At 36.6% G+C, this 23066-nt stretch overlaps 1 protein-coding gene across 50 annotated transcripts in view; it reads right to left on the bottom strand.

Moving 5' to 3' along the window:
* RIMS1 (regulating synaptic membrane exocytosis 1) overlaps positions 1 to 23066 on the bottom strand; it is a 319637-nt gene that overhangs the window by 162400 nt on the left and 134171 nt on the right. For 48 of the 50 annotated variants that reach the window (XM_071548547.1, XM_071548552.1, XM_071548578.1 and 45 more), the window contains one exon: positions 1463 to 1803. In XM_071548547.1, coding sequence (XP_071404648.1) covers positions 1463 to 1803 — 341 coding nt within the window. Of the gene's footprint in view, positions 1 to 1462; positions 1804 to 5265; positions 5320 to 23066 lie in introns of all 50 variants that reach the window. The other 2 variants (XM_071548592.1, XM_071548593.1) reach the window with 1 other exon arrangement.

Genomic DNA, 23066 nt, shown 5'->3' with positions numbered 1-23066 from the left:
ATAAAACCCCCTTATCCTGGATATTTTTATTTCTCCCTTCATTCCAGCTGTCTTTTTATTTACCAGTTCATGTATGAACCCACTGATTTTGCAGAAGGATGGAGACAGCTAAACAGCACATTTGAGATGAACTCTCATCAAGATAGTCACTAGGACTTGTTTTGTGGCACTGAATATTCCTTTCCACAAGTAATACCTTTGGATTACACATCAAAGATCCCCACAGAAACATCTGACAGAACAAATTTGGACATCATACACATTACACTCACATCTTTTTTTTTACTTCCCATCTCCTGTTCCTCCTGAGTTTTTAGCCATACATGGGACCTGAGCTTACCACAGATGCTCTTGAATCAGGACCCTTGGACTTCATTTGGAATACTCAATGACAAATAGAGAACACTACTTTTTGGACATATAACCATCTCACTTTTGGACAGCAAAGCAGAAAGAGAAAGCATTCTGCTGTCCTAAAAGTGACAGCTGCTCTGGGAGCCTTCCCAGTGTTGGGGGTGGGGAAAGTCCACTGAATTAGAGGAGGGCACCATGTTTATTTACGTCATGCATACATGTAACACTAACCTGAATTTTGATACAGTTAAGCCCAGAAAGATCTCACCCACACAGTAAGTTACTAGCCACTCCACATCATCCATTTTCAGTTCCAATAGCTAGGAAAAAATAATCATCAATCATTCTGGCCAAGGAAGAATCTTCTATGGCAGACTCATTTTGTTGTCACAGGCTTCCTCCTGAACTGCTCTGCCATCTGCCAGCCAGCAGCAAAAAGAACAGCAACTACTTTATCACATTAGCCTCTCTTGATTTGCTGCTCCTCCAGCCATTCATCACAGTGAATGCAGCTCAGGAATTAACTCATTTACCCACTTACAATAGTTTCCTTCTGGTTGGCTTTATTGCATACAATTTGCTCTGAGTTCAAGATGACACTATTGCTGCTCTTCATGAATGCTAACTTTGCACTTGTAAATGGGCTATTTTAATTGTATTATTTTTAATAATAAAACTGGAACTATCATTGGTAAAAAGATAACACATAAGAATAACTGACAGAACTTTGTGGGGTTTGGTTTTTGATTGTTTGGGCATGGAGTTTTCAGGGGAGTGTTGGTTTTAAAAATTCAAGTTAAAGTCTTGCTCATTGTTTAAAAATTTTCAAATGCCCAACAAATTTAAAATTTAGAAGTAATCTACAATTCTCTATTAAAGCTGTACATCCAATGCATTGAAGTACATGAGAATACCCCTAACATACATTTTTTCCCTCATTTCTATTGCACAGACCAAATAAGACAATGTATTTGCCAGTAAAAATTTATCTTTCCCTGGTCAGTAAATCAGCTTACTCTTTTTTTTTTTTCAGAGTTCAAAACATACACAAGGCCCAGCTAAACTAGCATTTATAATTTTTAGGCTCTACCAAGACAGAAAGCATTACCTCTCTTTTGGAGGTTCACTTCTAGACCTTGATGAAGCTTGCTTTTGGTCCGGGCCCATAGCCAGCTGCGATACTTCTGCACTTTTCCTACGGTCAGAGTGCACACTGGAAGAGATTTCCTGTGATGAGGCAGCTGCTGTACTTAAGGGAGTCTGTGATCTCGATCGCTCTTGAAGTCTTGCTTTCTTTTCTCTTGGTGCTTCTGAGCTTCCACCAGTTGCTGTATCACTCAGTGTTCCGTCCTGGCTGGGTGAGGGCTGTGGTCCACTTCCAAAAAACCACGCTCCAGATTTTGTTAGGATTTCTTGCTGCTTTCGACATAAATTGCATACCCACATAACCTAGTTGAAGACAACAAGAAGAGTCAGTGCAACTACCTCTCAACACTGAAATACATGCTCACTATCACAGAGCAGGTGCAATCTCTCACTCTCTGAACTAGTGAGGCTGGTGCTCATGACAGGACCCAGAACATGCTTCTCCAAGCACTGACTGCACTGGCTAGAGCCAAGCATCCTACAGGCACATGCTATGTCAACTTCTCCAAAATGTGTTGTCAATATACATCAGTCCTCCCTGCAGCAATCCTCCCTCAGTCCAGCCCTACCTCTCCTCTAAACAGACACCAACATCATGACCAATGCTTATTTCTGGTGATGCAGCTTGGGGGTGGGTTGGCTTGTTGGCATTGGTGTTAACTGCTGTCAGACAGACAAGCCCACCAGGCTGTAAACAGGACTTGGACCTCAGGTGGCAGAGTCCTGCCAAGCTAACTCCCAACTTCTGATGCCACAGAAAACTGACACAGTATTTCCTTTTAATTAATTTTTCTCACATAGTATAACAACATTATCTGGAAAATAAATTCAACATATATTGTGCACCATTTTAGCTACATCTGCAGCAACTACTTACCAGTAAGACACCTTAAGAAATCTACTAATGGAAAACCGAATACACCAATGAAAAGAATGCAGAAGTACCATATTTTTTACTACTTGGAAATTATCATTTACCATCTCTTTGAGTTACAGCTGTAAAAAATAAATTTAAAAAAGTGTCCCTGGAAATCACAATTAAGCTGTGTACATAGACAGTTGTGCTCAGGGTTTTTTTAACTGGTTTTTTTTTTAGTTCCTTATACACAGATAAACAAAAGCACACACATGAAAGCAAGACTATGTTTCAAGTCTATATACAGTACAAGACAGTCTGACATACAGGATCAAATCTTAGGAGAAACGTAAAAGGTTAGACTCTAAAGTGTGTAAAAATTTAAGAAAAAACTGAGACAGAGACAAAAGGAGTTTTGAGGCAGGAGAACAAAAAAGGCAAAATGCATAAAGAATTGAACAAGAGGAAGGGCTTTTGCCAGAAATAAGAACAGATGAGAGATTACAAAGCTGATCATTAATAAGAAAAATGTTAATGAAAATCTTTTCATTTAATATGAAAAGAATTAAAGAATGGGTAAAATTGTAATGAGAGTAAGATGGATGACACAAATTGGAAGGAAAAATATGCTTAAATTATTTTGTGTAAACACAGGAATGATGCAACATTCACAAAATTATACAACACTTAAAAAATAAAAGAGAAAAAAGCACTTCATGGAAAGAATTGCAACAGGAAAAAGATCTGGTACTGAGCTCTCTTATTGTCTGGCCTGGGGAGGAAGTCCGTGGCTCACATGGCATGATGAAAACTTTAGGCATTTTACATATTTAAAATAATTGAGATTTATGTAAAACACCCTAGAAAAGTCTGTTTAGGTTTGAAAACTACATCATAACTTCCAAATGCATTTCTACACTGTTTGACAAAACCGCATAAAGAAGACATCCAACTCTTTTTCTGTATCTAGTTTGTACACTTATCAAAAGATGACTGTTACATTTCCTCTATTTAAGAAGGCTAATGAAGTATCTATTAATATATTAATTAGAAAAGACCCAACCTTGATCAAAAGCTACAGTTGTTCCAATAGGGACACAAACTTGTATTACAATAAAAACAGATAACCCTCAGTAGGCTAACAGAAAGAGCAATTGACAAAAATAAATGCTAATCCTTCAACAAAAAAAAAAAATCCTTTCATTCCAAAATATCTAATTTCCTTCATCTATTACACCTTGCAAACCAGAGATTCAGTTTATTAGACTATCTCTTCTAAATAGAATAGATTTTTACTCTATTTGATTATTGTTACAGGTATCCAAAAAAACCCAGTAAAATTAAAAAGGAAAAAAATCCCCACATTTTAAAATGCATTTATAGAATCTGACACAATTGTTAGTTCATTAGACATCAAGAGTGTGCATGCACATGTGTCTGTGTATATACAATCTATGTCAATGCTATAAAGCAAGGTCAATTAAAAAAATGTCATTACCTGCACTTCACCCGTTTCCAAGAAAAGTTGAAAAAAGTGTCCATAAAAAATTAACCAACTAGAGTTTATTTAAAAGAAAGATAAGGAATACTAAAGTAAAATCTAAATATTCTAATTAAATTACTTGTGTGTAGGTATGCAAGCCCACTTAAATGCATAGAGATGGTAGCGTACTTCATTTACAATTTAATGTATCTCATAATTTTAAATATGTATAAAGTATGCAATAAACTTAAATAAATTACAGTTAATTTACACAATCAGCAGTTTTGATACTGTAATTACTTTTATGCAAAACATTATGAGATGCAAACAAATAGAAATAGCTAATGCACAAATAGACACCGAAAAATACAGAATACTGAAAAAAGAAATACTAGACATGTAAATACAAACCTATTTTCTTACAGCAGACTTTAAACTGCAGTTTGGACACAATACATCACCATAAATTACACATTAGGAAATCTGCATTATACTCACATAGAAGCTATACTACCATCCCTGCTTAGGAATCTCTTCAGGAATTAACAAATGCTACAGTTGCCTTGAGATATATTCGGTTCAAAAGGAAAAATAAAAGCTTTTCTTTAAGAGGAAAAAAAAAATCAAAACTTGAGGTGACAGGAGAGTTTCAGTGACAAAACTGTACATTGAAAAACATTTTTAGAGAAGTATGTGGAGCAAGCAATTTAGCGGCATGCAGGAATTATATCCTGATTGAATACACTGGGATGTGGTCCAAACTAATCTAAACTAAAGCAGGTCTGTGTAATAACTTATCTTAACAATCCACAGATGTTAGGCAACCAAACAAATGCTCTGATGAAGGATTACAGTTCTCTAATGTGGCTTCTGGACCTCTACGCAATGCATCAGGAAAATGAAAAGCATTAGACAATTTTACTCTGGCCTGTCACTTCAAAAATAGTTTCTGTTTACTTTCCTCTGGACAGTGAGCTCTGATGCAGTGCTACAGTAAGTCATTCAAGACACCCAGAGTCTGGTTTTTGTTGTTGGGTTTGTTTCTGGTTATTGCATCCTTGCATATGTCAGTGCAATTCCACACATAAAGCTATTAAAGAGAACCAGTAAAGTGATGTTCTTCATTCAAAGGCTTCATATGCATGGCTCTGGAAAATGTGCATTTTAACAGCATAGCAAAGGGTTCTGGGCTTTACTGCTACATAACAAAAAGAAAACAAACAAAAAACCCCAACCAAACAAAACAACCCCCCAAAAAATCAAAACAGTGGCACACACAGGACTCAGAGGTGGGTCAACAGTTCCCACACAGATTCAAGTGGAAACTTTACAGGCTGCGTGAAAACATGCTCGAAGGATCCCATGCTTGCCTTCATGTGGAGTACAGAGTATTTCATTCACAGAAGAAGATATTCCTCAAACTTACTCTTACAGGTACTGATGAATGTGATCCACAATGAGGAGGAACAGTATTCCTGTACTAACACAACATGAAATTCCAACTTGAAAGAGGCCATTGTAAATAATATATACAACTACACACACAGAAATAGGGCATTTTCAGTTACAAAAAGAACAATTCTTCATAACTACATATTTTAAATCTGCACTGTAGAATGCAAAAAAAAAAAAACCAAACCTAAAACAAAACAAAAATATTCAAATTTGGAAACTTTCAAACATGCACTGGGAGACTAAAGTTACATCGTGAGGGGCACAATAATAATACCAAATTTGTGTGACACATGCCAGGCAAAACTCAGACTGATATTAGAACAAGTTCTTCAAATCCTTCACCCATCCCCAGATTCTGAGAAGGCTCCCTAAGGAGAACACTCCTCATGTTTCATGAGTTTAGAAATTGCAAACCCTCAGTCAGGTTGACTTCCTCCCATCCTGCTGCACCTCTGTGTGGCAAATTAGGTAAAAGTTTGCTAATACAGCAGGCCATAGGCTATTGCTTGCTGAACCTTCACTCTATCTTAATTATTTTCCTTTTGAAGGGTGTACACACAACATTTTTTCAGGTTCTTGATTTTGTTAATGTTCCTACTGTGCAATTTTAGAAGACACTAGTTATTTCTGACAGATCTAATTAGGCAGACACTTTTCTCTGCCTGAGGCACCATTAACTTCAGCAGAGCTCTGCCACCACCCTACAAGTCATCTCCTGGAAGGCAGAGGGAGAAATGTTAACAATTTGCTCCTAATATTCACTCACAAAAATTAAGTTAGATTATGTATCACTGAATGTTTCTGAGATAACAAAAAATGTGCAGTAAACCACAAAATTAGTACACAGCATTGTATTTCTCTTTTGCTATATCAAAATGATTTCTGTAATAAAATCCTAGCTAAAGTGTCATGATAGCTTCACTCCATAAAAATATAAATAAATGAAGCTGGAAATCTACTTGAATACTTACATTAGTCCAAAATCTTAATATGTAAACAAGTCTGCCTTTCCAATGAGAGTGTACATGTGAATCCAAGCTTCCACTAAATATATTTTTCAAACTTGTATAGACAGCTAAGTTCATCCAATTGTTCCTGCTCAGCAGAAAGGAAGGTCTACTCCCCAACTCCCTCCTCTTTCGTTCTTCTTTCTCCCTGTCAGGGTTTGCCCTTTCTCTTTCTTGTTCCCAGGTTCCCAATGCCACATACTCTCTTGTATCCAGTTTCTTGACCGTCAGGTTCTCCCAGGGGGCACTTGTATTTAAAACCATAGTAGAAATCTGTATTCTGTATTTGTATTTTTTAAATTGGTTTCATATTTTGTCACATCTATTTTTCTCAAGGAGATTATGATGAGTAGAGAAACCAGGCAGCAAGAAACAGATGCAAATGGGAATAAGGGGATGTTTTGAATGCTCTGCCTACAGCACTGACTCACTGTCTCCCGCTAAATTAATCTTCAAATGACACCAATACCAGCACACTAGACTTACACAGGAACATTTTGGAGCACTGAAGCCAAATGACACAAAATAACCTGCATCTATGCTAGGATCTGTGCTCTACTGCAAAGCAAGGTGGCTTCACACAAATTGCTTCCAGGAGGTGCATCACAGAGCATCCCAACTCCCAAATTACTAGAAAAAAAATGTAAGAAAGGGCAGAAGACTGAGAATGTGCCAAACAATTTTGTGTCAGTTTATTTGCATAGATACTTAGGAATAGTCCCAGATTAGGTTTAATTTGTTAGTAAAGAAGTAGCCTAGGAGTCTAGATTCTGTTTTTTTCTGAAGCCTCTTCTTGAGACTGAAGACTTCAAAAGGACCATGCAATTTCTGCCGTCCATCTCTCCACAAAGGGAGAGGATCACTTCACCCATGCTGATGTTCATCTGACATACAGGGCTCATTTATTTCAGGACTGTGATATTAAAGCCATTTTAGTCCTCTCTGTTCTTCCATTCTTGTGCAGAGCAGGTTTTCTTCAAAACTTAGGTTTTCAGCTTGATATTTTTACCCTAATTTGCCAAGAAAAGGAGGATTTTGCTGACGGCTAATTGGATTCTCCCCTTTTCTCCCCATACCCTACAATAATATTTTACCCTACTGGACAAATGCAATAACATTTTGCATAGGCATGAGAATTTCAAGTGATTATATTCTTAAAATTTACATGAAACAGGCAGTTGTATAAAAGCTCTTTAAATATTTCATTAGTGCAAACTTTCTTGGCTTCACAGAATTGTCAGAGGAATTCAGCCACAAGATACTTTCATATAGGAAACAAGCTCACAGAACTACATGTCACCTGAAAGCCTGTGGTGCCATTTACAAGTTTGACTGAGAGCTTCCAGGACGGATGTTTGAAAGTCTGCCTATAATAGAATTTTCTGCCTGCACTATAGATTTCAATTCCTAGTCTTTTTCTGCTTGCCTTTCACAGTTAATGGAGATATTATCTGGTCAAATGAGATTCTATACAAATCAGGATGAGAGTGAGATGCTTAATTTTTTTCTATCTACACAGAAATTGCTATAGTCATGGCAGGTATTTAAGTTTCCAGCCAACAAGAGTCCATACACTTTCAAGTAGACACAGCAAAATAAAATGAAATGCTGTGTTAGTATAGGCAATGTCAGCATATCCCATCTTGCAGTGCAATGCCACTTAGGGGAGCATAAGCCTGCCACAAGTGCTAGCTTACATCTGCCAGCCAGATGCATCGGTCTGATCTACCACAGGGCATCAAAAATGGCATCAGATGCCTACTTTTAGGCAACTGAGCAGGCAGTTCACACACTGATACTAGTCTTATTCCTGGCTTAAGTTTCTAAACCCACAGCTACAAACTGCCTATGGAAGGAGGTGATATAGTGGAGCAATGTTTCAAGGCGTTAACATCAAAAGGGTATTTTTATGCTAGCTTTGTTGATACTGCTGTTAGCAACAGTGCTAGTAGTCATTTTAAGATAAAATAAAAAACAACTGACTTTCTTCACATGCCCTTCTGCAAAAATCTCTCAGCTAAACTTGTCAATCTGAGAAAGCTGCCAACAACTTCCACAAAATTAAACATTATCTAGAATAATACTGTAGCAAACTGAATGTTGGAAGTGAAACACTCAGACAAATATAAAGCAATAATATGAAATATCATCTCTAAAACAGCACACAGCCATGTTCCAGCCACTACCAGAATGTACTTCTTCGAGAATCCCTTAGAAGCTCAAGGAAGCAAAATCACTAGTAGTGGGTGCAGGAGTTTTGCCTAAAAGTTCACACCAGCACATTTACATACTGTAATTTGAAATATTCTTCCCTGCAAGTTCTTTTCCAATCCTACTACACAAATAAATTAATTAATACACACCAATAAAACATACTACAAAAATTGCATTGTCCTAGTTACAGCCATGATCTTCTAAAGCGGGACTATAGCTTTGGTCTCACTCTTTCTTCAACTTTATTTCCCTTGCTTGAATTTCCTCCAGTTTCTTCTGATATTAGCCATGAACTGCTAGCCCCATTTTCTGTAATATCAATCTTCATTTTTCATAGATCATTAGGGTACCTTAGAAATTATTATCTCATAGGTAAGTTTTTGGTAGTCTTCTAACCTTCTTAAGAAAACAATAAAAGTTTTCTGTAACTATTTAAATATTTAGCTGTCTTGATGAGCCACAGAAGCATCAACTGTACTCCTCTTAATCACTTCATTGTTTCCCCAGTAACAGATATACATGGAACACAGAATTTTTTTTTAATTGAAAAAGTCTAACAAACTAAGGTAAATGGCACAAAACACCTTTACAGCCAGGTGTGAAATAAAATTTTAGTTGTCATTAAAAAAATAGACAATGCACCATAAACTTTCCACTCCATTTATCCTCTTACACATTTACAAACTGCAGTAAAAACATACAAATGCTCCGAACAAGACTGTCTTTAATAGCAGACGAGTGTCTACATCATTTCTGTGGAAGCTTGCAATATAATACCATTATTTATCTTTTTAAACTATTCTTTTATATATTTTAATACAAACTATGTCAAAAAAGGATGTAGTAGAGAGGCAAGAGAGATTTTTTTGAGTATAGAATGGAAAATAACTTACAACAAAAGTCAAAATGGAAACAGTTAAAACTGCAAAGTTGAATTCTTAAAATAACAAAGCTCATGGAAAGAAAAGTAAGTGGGTCAGCTAGTGCAAGTCATAGGGGAGTTGATAAGCATGAACTAAATTCTGATTTTGCATTCTGAAAGTCACACACTAAAAATATTAAAAACAGTGTTATGAACTCTCCATGTTTGGACACATTTAGAACTCAAAAGGACACAGTCCTGGCAACCTGATCTACTTGAGCCTGCTCTAAAGCAAGAACTCCAGAGGTCCCTTCGAACATCAACCACTCTGTGAGTCTCTACAGAACAAAAGCACTGAGAAATGGCCCCATTGTTCTTCCACAATATTATGTACTTCACTGCTAGAAGGTCTGTCTGGTTCTTGTCTCACTACCTACACAGGTTTGTGCCCCAAAGCAAACAGCACATAAAATCTGTAAAATTCTGAGGGGAGAGGCACTGTACTCACACATAGGACTATGGAAAGCCCACATCATGTTGACCCATTTTCTTCCTGGCATATGCAGCACGATGTATGAACATAGCTACTACCTCAGCTACCCAAGAGCTTAAGATTCCTTCCACCAAAAGGTGGTGGAGTAACTGAGTGCCTGAAAGCTTCTAATATAAGTTAGTGAGAACTACATAGTCTTATATTTATAGTATATATACGTGTGTGTGTATATATATATGTACACACACACATCTCCAGGTATTTCAGAGATTTCAGTTATTAGGTCTTTCTATCTTGTGTTGAAGTAAGGTGTGAACAGTCAGTGGTGTCCCCTCTAGTTTTGAGGTGCTGTCTAAATTATGTATTTGACGTTCTCAACCTGTAAAATGCATATCACCTCTGAGTTAACCAGAGGAACATAACTGTCCTTGACAGGCACAAGGAGCATGGGGACACCAGGAGATTTTTCTGGGCACCCCTGTCTGCAGAGGCAATTCAGGGGAAAGAACAATGGACACAGAAAACAGGCAAAGCTTACAGAGACTGCTTGGATCCATAGGAAGAGACAGTGGAGCTGAGACTAACAGAGCACTATGCAGACAGGATGCAAAAATCCAAGGGCTGTGTAAATAGGGATAGAAGGCAGAGAAGACCTGGCAGTTCAGGGTTACTTCTAGTGGGAATGAGCGGAATATACAGCACAGTGACAATCATGTTAGGACAAAGATTTTTATGGATGAAATAACCTGCCAAGGGAACATAAAGGAGCATATGCAGCACATTCAGATCTGTCAGTTCAAACAAATGTCAAAAATCCTCTGTTTTGGAGAAGAAAAAGCATATTTTTGACAAATTTCAGGATCATCTCATTGCATTAATCTCTGCTGCGCAGCTTCACAGAGGTCTTCTCTGACCAAATCTTTCTACTTGCAGAGAATCATGTTTTGTGACTATCAGCTCTGCTTACACAGAATTTCCCTTTCTTCCCCAACAACTCTTATGCTCGGAATTTCTGGCTTCTGAGTTTGGCTTAGAGCTCCCCAACCCCCAAACCCACACAAAGCCTAGAATAAGGCTGCCAGAGCCTTACAACCAGACTATGAAATTAGGCCTCTAATTTGTGAGGGAATCAGTGAGGGAGAGTGTGGCACCAAAGGTATGCTTCCTCCTGTGCCTGCACAGCTTCACACACAGTTCTGGCTCACCAGTGCTGTTTGGGAGTCAGTGCCCTTGCCCCTGTCCTCCTGAGACTGAGCATAAAGGCGTGAAATGGTCTCTAATCTGTTACAGATAATTTTTTTAATATAACATACAGATACAGTTCTAAACATAATCCAGATAAACCTGCAAATGTAAGCTTAAATAAACAAAATCATTACAAACCTCTACCACTCTGATCTCGAATGTTTTAACTTTTCTTAAGAAAAAGCAAGCATTCTCTGTGAAAGAGTAAAGTTCACAAATGATTGTTCATTATTTTCTTACTATTTAGTTTTCAGAATTGAAAAAAAAAAAACCCGCACACCATGGTGGTGTAAATGTAGCTGGACAGACCTTTTCATGCTTGGGGGATGTTAAGCGTTATGTGGTACCTACTTATAAATGAGTATTTGGCAACAATTTGTACTGCCCAGTAAGGGTTTGACAAAGCACCAAATAGGATTATGCCCTATGTATGTTATTTACATTCCTTTTTCACCATCTGTCTCAAAGTGACCCTTAAGTTTGTAGATTTTCCACATAATTAGAAATACTTAAGCTTGTTTTTTGATACAAATGTAAATGCATGGTATGCTTATATTTACAGAAGGCAGATTCTTCCCACTTTTCTATCATCACAACAACTTCTTAAACATTTAAAAGTGCTACTTTTAAAATAAACATACACTTTCTTTGTGCACCTGGATCTCCTGTTCTGAAAAAGCTACCAGACTATCCTGAGGAACCACAACATACCATAAGAGTTGGCTCAACATCTGATTTGCAGTTACTCCCTTACCAAAAGGATGTCACAGAATTTTTCTTTTTGTTGTGTGTTTGTTTTTTTAATTTCATCCTTGTTGATCCTACCTTCTGAGATGTCCATGGTCCTTTCTTTTATTTCTCCCACCTCTCGCTCCAGGTGCAGAGTCTGAGGCTAAGTTGCTTAAGTCTGTGCTATCTGTGCTATCAAGCTCGAGCACAAAGGAATCTCAGTAAATCTGGGATGGAAGATTTGAGGAAGGGGAAGAGAGAATATCAGTGTTCTACAACAAATTTGAGTGGATATTTATGATATATATAAAAAAAAAACAACTGGGGAACACAGTGTGGTTTTGGTAAGGAAAAGTGTAGATTATTAGGGAAGACTACAGGGTGACTTAGAAAGGGTTAAACAACTGTGAATTTGAATACAGAAGTTTTAAAAGATAAGTAAAAGGAAAATGGGGCAGGAAAGTGTAGCAGGAGTTTTGTGCCAGTGTAAGAATATTACAAATTTTTGACTGATCTAAACAGCACACCCTTGACAGCCAATTCACAGACCACACCCAGTATTAATATCAGACGTTTACTGTCCTGAATTTGCAATACTACTGGCAGACCACACAGGGAAAGAGGGAAGATTCAATTAGGTAAGATGATGTAGAGCAGTGCAGAACAATACAGTTATGAAATTCAAACAGTAATGATATTTCATTATCTGATGAAGCTACTGTTACAAAAGCAGGCTCAAAAACTGAGATCAGAACTTTGCTAGATGATAAGACAATCATTCTGATCTTCTGCACTTACCTGTATATTCACAGATATCTAATGAGGCTTTGTATTTCCTAAACAAATAAAAGGCATATAGTGCTATGATGACTTAAGGCTATGTGGGGAAGAGGCAACAGTTAAGGATATTCTGCCTCTTTATTATCAGAAATAGAGGGATCCATCCTCCACAGTGGTACAAATATAGGGGCCATGAGTGCATATATATACTTGTGTTCACATGCCTGCTCACAGAAATAAGCAATACTTTCCATCAGGTAACTGATTTTTATGTTGCAGGTTCCTGTGTATGTCAGAAGCTAAAAGAAATTTAATTTAAATCCCTCTTAAATGATGTCTCCCTGGGCACTTGCACCTCATATACTAGAAAGAGGACCATATTAGCAATGAGGGAGAGAATGTCCTTATTCCCTGCTTGATAGAAGGTAGCCTTGCCATAGCAACAGCTTCCAGAGTGGTGAGGTCCATCTACTGCTGCCTAAACTTGGATCACCCTTCCTGCATTACTGTTCAGTATTCAGCCACACTTGAAGGAGCTGAACACTAAACAGAACTATGGGGCTTGCAGGAAGCAGGAGTACTTCTGATCACATGGTACCTCTGGAAAAAATACCTTTCAGATACATCAGCATTTTGTTGGGTTCAAAGACTGAGACCATCTTGTGAACTGAACATATAATTTTGCCCAGCCTGTCTGATAAACACTCTATGCACAGTACTGCTCCTCTCAGTTTTGATTTGATCCCTGCATGTTCTCGTGAATCCATCTTTGAGCTTTTTTTAATTCAGGTTATGTAATGTAGCCAACAGAATGATCCCAGCCAAACAAATCAACCTCAGTTACTTAAATCCAAAAGAGACATAACAGATAAATCAGACAATTCCACCTTCGTCCAGAGACATGTGGTTTTATGAGAAGCCTTCAAGAAGATTTTATTTCAGTAATATTTTCTATTTCTAGAATCTGAGTTTAACCATTCCTTTGTATTTCTATCTAGTTTATAGTTAATTTTAACTCTACACTGAAATCATGTCAGTAGACTATGCATTAATAAGGTTAGTACTGTTTTATTCTGGTTGTCTCTAAGTTTTAGGTGATTATACTAAAACCAGCAGTTTATCCCAGCTTAAATACGACTGGCTTACTGGAGGTCAGACTCTTCTGACCCTGTCATCTTTAGTAACTTTCTCTTAATCACTTCGGATCTTTAGACAAACGAATACAGGGAAAGAGGGAAGATTTGTGAGATGAGGTGGCCAAGAAGAACAAATGGCCAAGAGGACTGGGGCAAACAGAAAGAAAAGTTCAAAGTAGGGTGAAGAGAAAAGGTAGAGAGGGAACAAGAAGTTGAGGGGAAAATTTGAGAGGGACAATAGGGAGAAAGTAGGACTAATATTAGAAATTATGAGGAAACAAGTGTGCTGGAAGTACAGCAAAACTGGATTGTCTTCTTGTCGCAAATCAAAGTTATGGCATTTGGAACACAAATGACACACAGACAAAACTTAGTTCAGAGAAAACTCTACTTTCTTTCCTTGATGTTTTTGTTTTTTTTCTTTGTGATTGGGTTTTTTGCTTCAGAGAAGAAAGGAGGGATTTGGGGTTATCTTTCTCCTTTAAGAAAAATGCCTTTAGGTGAGCTTTGTATCTCTTCAGGCATAATTGGCATAAGACATTACCAAGCCTATACACACACACACGTGCACTATGACAAACCACAGAACAAATGAGCTTGCCAGGACTCTGAATACACAGCAGAAAAGAGTGGCAAATTGGATGTGAGACACACTAAAGCTCTAAATGCAACCAGAGCACATTCAGCAGATTGTGTAATAATCATATGGCATTGCAGTCTTTTATTTGCAAATTCTTCACTTACTTTTTTTTTGCCCTGCCTATTTTAAAGAAACAAGCTACTCTGAAGTTTGACATTGAATCACTAGGACAGACCTTTTTTTTTAGCTGTGAGCACTGGTGATAAGAGTATTGGTAGCCTAATAAGAATTTGCTGCTTGCAGAGTATGACAGAACTGAAACTGCAAGGTTTAAGATCTGCACTGAATGTCATGCTCTGCATAAATCAGACTATAGTACCAAGTTTTTGGTTTGATTTTAACAGCTATCAAAGCAGAAGTGACTTTCAGTTTCTAAAGCTACAGATGTTTACTTCTCCTCTCTACCAGGTATTGGGATTTAAGCATTTTGTTTGAAGAGCTGCTGAGAATGTGCCATGTCATTTGGTGTGCAAGACAAAGGAACTTTTCTTTTTGAAACTTTTATGGTATTTGCTATACTTAGCCATCCCAAAATGTTTATGATACAGAAGCCTAAGAGTTGATGCATACTACATTAATCTTGAACAATACTCTTTCCTTTCTGTTTAAAGCACAGGAATCTAAGTTCTTTACACTCATTTAATAAAATAATATGTGGTGTTTAAAAGGGAAAAGGAAATTACTGTACATCTGCAGTCAGCCATTTAGAAAGCTCTCAGACATAAAGAGGAAAAAAAGATTAAGGAAGTACATACTTTTCAGCTATTCAGTACAATAAACTGCTAAGAAATAGCAATTACTTTTTAAATATAGGCTGGACAGATAATATACTGAAAAGAACAGAAAAATAAAACCAAGAATAGAAGCAAGGGCGGAAAAGATGACTTTCTTAGCCCATAAAAATTGTGGTAGCTACATTTATAACATAGATATGACAAAAAATAAGAGTTCTTAGTTGACAGTGAACAGCTCTAAAATAAAACATTAAATGCAGAGTGCTACCGAATGAAGCAAAGGCCTTAACCAAGTGAAAGGGCACACAGCACCCCATGTGAGGTGAGTTTTGAGAAAACAGCCAACTTACAAGGAATGTAAGGTGCTGTGCATCAGGATGCTCTTCTTGCCACAGTTTAGCAGAGAGCCTTTATAATTTTTAAAAGCAAATGTTAAAATTGTTAAACCCCAAATCTGGTCCTTCTGGGACTAAAATAGACTCTCTTTTCAAAGGATAATTTGGAAATTTAGGCAGGTAGTCTGGAGCAAACTGTAGCTAACAGTATTAAAGAGGTGTTAAGACCCCCACAAAGCTTTTCCTACAGTGGCTTTTTACATTATGTGTCTCTCTCTGGCATTACAAAAGGAGTACAGTTTCTGAGAAACACATAATATATTAGCATAAAACTGCCTGGGAAGCCTGCCTGAAATTTCTGTAGCTTGAAGCATTAGCCTTGCTCTTTGGCTTGGGAGAAACAGCCTGCATGGCTAACTGCACCTGTCTTTGGTATCCCAAATCCATCAATCAACTTCTTCCATCAATCAGAAGCAGTTTCTGTTAAGTCAACCAGACCAGCTCGTGTTTTCTCCAGTCACCATCTTGCCCTCAAGAAGGCTAAAAGACTCTATCCTAAATTAAGGCTTCTAATTATTGATCTTTATGAAGCTAAATACTCAGTTGAACCATACCATTCTCATTATCTGCTGATTGTGTATAGCAAATTTTTAAGAAGAGCTTATGACTGTCTCATTGCATGGCCACAGAGTTGTAAAAGGATTTTGGTCTTCATAGCTCTATGAATTATACTCAAAAATAGAAAAGACTTTACCAATACTAATAAGTATATCCTAAATAAAATACTGCAAATTTCACTGTGATTTAGGACAATTTTCAATAATACACAACATTTTCTTGTCTGTAACTGTCTAATGTGGAGCGGAAAGCAAAACTGAACTCTACAGAAGAATATATTCACAACTTTCCATTTATCATGGACTGCATAAGACCAGATATTTTGTTTTAAGAAGGTCACTTCATGTAGGAGTCAAAAGGCTGAAAAAAAAAATCTGCTGGTGCACGAATTGTCAGGTTGCCTGTAGGGGTGAGAAGGTGCAGGTTTGCACAAAAGATTCAGACAAACCGTGTAGAGTTTCATTTGAAATACAACTATAGGTTTTTAAATGTGTCCACAGGCCATCACTGCTGTCTGATTTCCTACTGCAGCTAATGAAAATCTTTTGTAGGGTTCAACTGCCTCAACACTTGCATTCAGTTCCACCTGCAATTCCCTAACACTTCCAAAATACAAATGTAGAGCTTTAAGGTGTGATATGGGTGTTACCTGAGAGCCGCCCTCACTGACATAGCTGCCAGAGCTACAGTGAAGCTCTGCAGTACCTTATATGACACCAGACAACTTAGGGCTCTATTTCCCTAAACAGGAACAACTGTTAGAAGCATTCAGAGCCAATTCAGTCTAAAGCAGAAGCAGCTGAAGCACTCTGAGGTACACTGATCTTACCCCCAGTAAGTATAATGAAAGCATAAATCCAGCTCACATATAACATAGGGGTCCTCTACTCAGTTTGACAGGTAGATGTATTGACTTAATTTCTCTTGGACACCTCACCAGTCTCCTCTTAAATAGTCTACAGAAGTGACCAAGAAGGCAGCTCCTCTAAAATGAGCAATGGGCTTTACAAAACACTCTCTTGTTGATTAGGAAAACATAAGATGCATAGAGGAAAGGAATATAACCTGCAACAAAGGATATTCACAGATATGTAAGAGTAATGTTATATCTACGATGAAAGCTTAGGGTATAAAAACCAAACAAAAGCTGGATGAAATCTTCCTCTATTTAACTCTCCTGTTGCTTTTTCTGCTGCATTGCACTTACATGGCAAGAAGTTGTCTCTGTGGTCTCTTTAACCCACCCACAAAGGCAGTGACATGAGTCCCTGAAATAGGCTAGAAAAGCAGGTTTCTTTACAGCTAAAAGGACTGATCCAAATAATCCTGAAGGGTAAAGCTGTCAGGCTGACAAAGGTCTTGAGAGCAGTTTGCTGGATGAACTTTCAACTCTCTCTGTGCTTGTCGAAGCTATTTGGTCAGAGAAGGAAAAATTAGAGAGAAAAATTAATGTTGCAGATGCATGCATAGGTATGAGCTTTGACCACTTACCACATGTTGCAGAGACACAAGTTACACTACCAGTACTAATATCCCAGCAACATGCACAAATTTCCTCCAGTCATGACAACACAACCGTCATACACACACTCATCTATTTATGGAGTCCCAGCAATATCTGCTTATATCTACAATTATTCTGTACTTAGTAAAACTCAACTTTTTAAAATGCAATATCCCAAACAATATTCACATTACAAATGGTTTTGTTATGGGAGTCTGCTTTTAATGGACAAGATAATTACAAATAGATTTTTGAAAAAATAATATTCAATTCCAAATATTTAGTAAACTTGTTGCATGTAAATTAGTTGATGGATGTTCTAGCTGGAACACTGAAATTGTGTACTTGATTAAACTTCAGCCTAAATAGTGTGCAGCTTTTTAGAAATCTCTATCTGGATTAAAAAAATTATTAGGTTTTATGTGCTCTTTAAGGAAATACAGACCACATTTTGTGCAGAATTTCCACTTAATCTCTTACCAGACATTAAACAACTGGTAACAGATAGTTTATACCATTTTAGAATCATAGTCTTGGAGAGAGATTTGATTTATCTCCATAGAAAGGCTGATTTGCAAATTGGTTCTTATATTGATGGAATCAGAATAACCTCACACAATATTACAGAAACTTTGTTTATAGATTTGCTTCCTTGACATATACAGTTTTATTCTCAAACACTAAGCATATTATTTTATGCTTAATAAAATTAGTTACCTCAAGTATATATATAACAAACTATCCTAAGTCCTCAATAATTGCAGCACAGAAGATCTATAGACAGAAGCATCCATCTGTTAAGCAAAATTACAAAATGCTCCAGAACGCAAAAGATATAAAAACATAGATGGAAGTATCTTTTATCTAGGACATTGCATAGCTAAAAATACACTGAATTTTAATCCTGGATGAGGATTAAGGTTATTTATGATAAAAAGAGAAGTAGAAAGAGAGCACAGATTACATCTAGTCATCATAATTACTTTGTTCTCTTGTAATTTTTTCAAACTTGTTGGTTTCTCATAATGCCTCCTAATAGGTCACAAATCTTATCAAATCTCTCTTTGCAGCAAGATCTAAAATCTTAGCTAAAATCTCTCTGGTTTTGGGGTGCAAAAATAGCCCCAGAATTCAGTTTACTAACTTCAGTTCTATTTAACATTTCTGTGTTATTTTGTTACTACTAAAACCAAACAACCGTGCCTCAGCAGTGCATATAATTATGAACATTTTAAATATTAGAAGTCATATTTAGTCCAAAACCCTACATATCACAATAAAAATTCCATCACATAAAAGAATCTTTCATGAATGAGGACTACAATTATTTGAGCTGAAAGATAAAAATTCCAAAAAAGAAAGAAATTGAGCAAGTCAAGAATTTGTTGCAGTTAAGGGACACACTCTGAGCTGTTGAATCAGCATGTGCTTAAATGAGAGCACTCTCATGTGCCTGGGAACTGGCAACGTGCTGGTTTTGTTGTGACCACATGGAAGAGAAGTATCCAGAGGCACACAGAGACAAACAAGGGGTCTCAGTTAGTTCAGTTGCCAAAATCTGAAGGATTGTAAGGAAGGGTGATGCATGATCAGGAAAAATCTTCCACTTCATGGCATCCTTTTACAGGAGGAGTGTTCACAGATCCCACAGCTGGGCACAGTTCAAACTAAGCGAAAGGCTAGGTTGCCTATCTTACAGCAATAAAACCAAGTATATCTAGAAATCAGACCACTGCTGGAAAAATTGAAGGTGCATAGCTCAGACAAAAAACAAGTTCCATCAGGTGATGCTACAGGATAACTAGCTGTCACTGAGCTTTGCTTGAACATCAGCAGTCAGGCCTGCTGGTATGCCATATGCCCCCAGGCATCCCACAGAGAATACACTCCTTCAAGCCTACTGAGCCTAAAGACATCCCTAGACATCTACACATTTACTATTCAATTCTCCCCCAACGATTTTGAGAGAGGGAAAGCAAAGGACCAAAAGTGTCTCAAATCTTTAAAGTTAAGCTTTCATTACAATATCAATCAGAGGTGATATTAGGAAATACCAAGGCTCCTCTCTTCTGCATGAATTAGATGAAATTTTAGATGGTGTGAAATGTTGGCCTGCCTGGTATGTATCTGTAAAGCAATCCCTTCTCTTCAGCCCTCCACAGCAGTTTATACTTCAGATTATTTTTTTCGAATCCCAACTGAAACTGAATGACAGGACATAAAAATTACCTCCCTTGGTTTGCCAATAGATGGCACATTGTTATGTGACTCTCCTTTCACAAACAGGTGTTAGTATTGGATACATTTACCTGAAGTATTCAAGAAATAGCTCAAAATTATGATATCCAGGATTCTTTCTAACAGATACTTCCTTGATTTATAGGCTACCTCTCACATGAACAAATGCTGGGCAAGTATATTAAACATCTGACACTACACAAGTACACACACTGCATGTTTGTTAACAGTAATAATGGCTCTTCTACTTAATTTCTGTTTTCAAAGCACTGCACAACACAAATTTATTTCCAGGGATCAGCCTCACTGTACATGACGCACATTGGAACAGTGGGTTATATCCACACTCCCCCCACTCTCATGCAGACTGAGATCCCATTATCCCACCTAACATGGTAGATCACTAATTTAAAAGAGCTGTAAATCTACCCAATGAAATTAACTTGTTCCCTAACATGTTGATATAATAAATATGTGCAAGTTAGATTTCAGAAAGGTAGACATGTACAAATTAAATTTACCTATAGCAGTCACAGTCTCTAGATTAGACACCTCTTTATTTCAAACTTATGTGTTTAATACTCCAATATGACTATGTTACAGACTGAAAAAAATGCAACTAAGACAGCTAAATATTATAGGAAAATACATTTTTAAATTTTCAATTCTCAAGCTAATATTATAAAGATGTTTTTCGATATCTATTTTGTTAACATAATGTGTTTTCTCATTAGTTCTGTATTCCATAGCAGACAAAATAAAAGTATATGTATTATATGTGGTATATAGTGGTTTGGAGATCTCTAATCATTCTATGATTTCTGCAGTGCTGAGAAGTAACACATTATTCCATTACACAAATGAAAACAACTAAAAACAGTAAATACACAATCCTCACAAAGAAAATTTTTTTGCTTAATTTGAAACGCAATAGGGCAAACTGAATTCACAAATAACAACTGCAAATTTGATGTGGCAATAAAAATACCAGAGCAGTTTGGGATTTTAAGATACCATAAGGGTAGTAATAGTCTAATATCACTAGTAGTAAAATTGGATTTGCCTTGTTAACAAGAGGTAGTGATAAATTCAAAGCAATTCATATAATGAATTAAAGGACTTGAAAAAGTAGCACATTGTGGAAAATTAAGACAATTAAATGTGTATAACACTCTGAAAGGATGCAAGAACAGTTCCAAACAGGTATAGTAACCTCTTGCCTGAAACTGCAGCATGCCATATACATGTTCTGCATGGATTTAACCCTGAGTTTGCTTTCTACTGAAAGGAACATTTCTGGAAACATGTTGGAGCCATAAACAGATTCCTTGGGGTGACTATGCTTTGAAAATGCAGACCAATCTACATAGATATCCCACCAGTGGCCAACCAACCCTACTCACAAAAAAAAAAACAACAAACCCTGGAAAAAGATATAAGCCTGAAATATTAATAAGCATTAGCATTTATGAGAATGTTAATAATGATTCAGCAATAATAATTTTACAATAATAAAAGGATCCCATTACACGAGAAGATCTTTGTTAAAAAAAAGAAATGCTCCATTTAAAATTAGGGTTTTAATTGTATGCATCACTATTATTACAGCTATCTACAGAACTTTTTGACAGCACAATTACAAGCAAAATGGCATCAAATACAATTAATGTGTTTCCAATCTATCGGAATTAATAAGTGATAAGATGTAGAAAGAAAATTTGATTTCATGCAGATGAACACATAATTTTAGCAATTTTTTTAGTTGATTGATTTTTCCTCATAATTTTGTAAAATAGTATCTATATTTTACTAGTCATGGATTGAATCAGAATTGTATCTGATTCAAACTGCTTTTTTTATTCTTTTACCTTATACCAGCTATGCATACATTATCATATTAAATCCATGAGGTCATACTTACTGTCAAACTGCGTGCATTAAATAGACAAGGATCAGAATCTAGTGTGAAGCTACAGTTTATAGGATCTTGTTGATTATATTAGGGGATATGAACTCATTAAACAGAAACCAGACCCTTCTGGATATTGTGATGCACTACTAGTATTTGCTTGCTATTTTCTTTCAAATGAAAAAATCTCAGCTTTCAATTGCTGTAACTGTCTTCATTTACTTGCCTTTTCCATATGTATCTGCAGTTGAAACTAATTAACTAAAAGTATCTTCTTTACACAAGACCCTGATCCCACTTCTTAACTTACAAATATGTAGGGCATAGATGATACATACTTCAGAGAAATGTGAATAACAATATTTCCATATTGTAGCATTTTCTGTATCCAGAATTATTTTTCCAATCCCCAATATCTTTTCCTCTAAGTTTCAAATTTTAATGAATCGACAGATGCAAGACCCCAGCCAACACTGTTTACTACTCACTAACATAAGAGAAGGATAAAAAGGCCAACACCTGCTGACACATAAGCAAGTTTAAAAAATCAAGCAGCTACTAATATTATTTTAATCACAATATGAGGAATCAAAAACTCTTAAGGGAAACTATTCAAAAACAGAAGTGTATGCTATTGCATGACACCTTTTAAAATTAATACTTAGGAATACTCTTAAGCCTTTACTAGTACAAAGTAACACACTTGAGGAAAATACCATCAGCCTGGGAAAAAGTGTTTTCTTGCTCAACTGAAAACACCTTATAAAACTGACATTAAAAAATTAGAAGAAACTGAAGGTTTTCTTCCAGGAAATATAGTAGATAATCTTATCACTGTAGAACAAGTTCCTACAGAACATAATCCTAAACCAACTACCATGCAACCCCATGGAGCAGACAGTGTGATCAGGCATCTGTAGCATTTTGGTTTAATGCAAGAAAGATGTCAATAGCTGGGTTTGTGTCTTTTTTTCTCTCCTTACTTCTGTATGCAGCATATGTGATTTTGTTTTAAATAATAATTAAAAAAATCACACAGCCTTCACTCACTAGGAAAAAAAAGAATAGTTTTTTTCCTATTGTTTTTAAAGCTGGCATTTAAGTAGATCTAACATGCCAGAACTAACTTTGGTAGCACCTTTTACGATGAAAACTCACATGATTTTATTTTCACTTTGAACACTGAGCTGAAAAAAATCATTGTACTTGTTAATGGCTCTTATGCAAGGATTCTGTGAAATTCTAAAACTCATTTCTCAAAACAAAATTATTCCCTAGCAGAACTTACAGAAATTTAGAGTAAATAATTTCTGTAGTTACAATAAGCA

This window comes from Pithys albifrons, chromosome 2 (assembly GCF_047495875.1).
Source record: "Pithys albifrons albifrons isolate INPA30051 chromosome 2, PitAlb_v1, whole genome shotgun sequence".
Lineage (NCBI taxonomy): Eukaryota > Metazoa > Chordata > Aves > Passeriformes > Thamnophilidae > Pithys > Pithys albifrons.
This window is presented reverse-complemented; position numbering and strand designations above follow the sequence as displayed.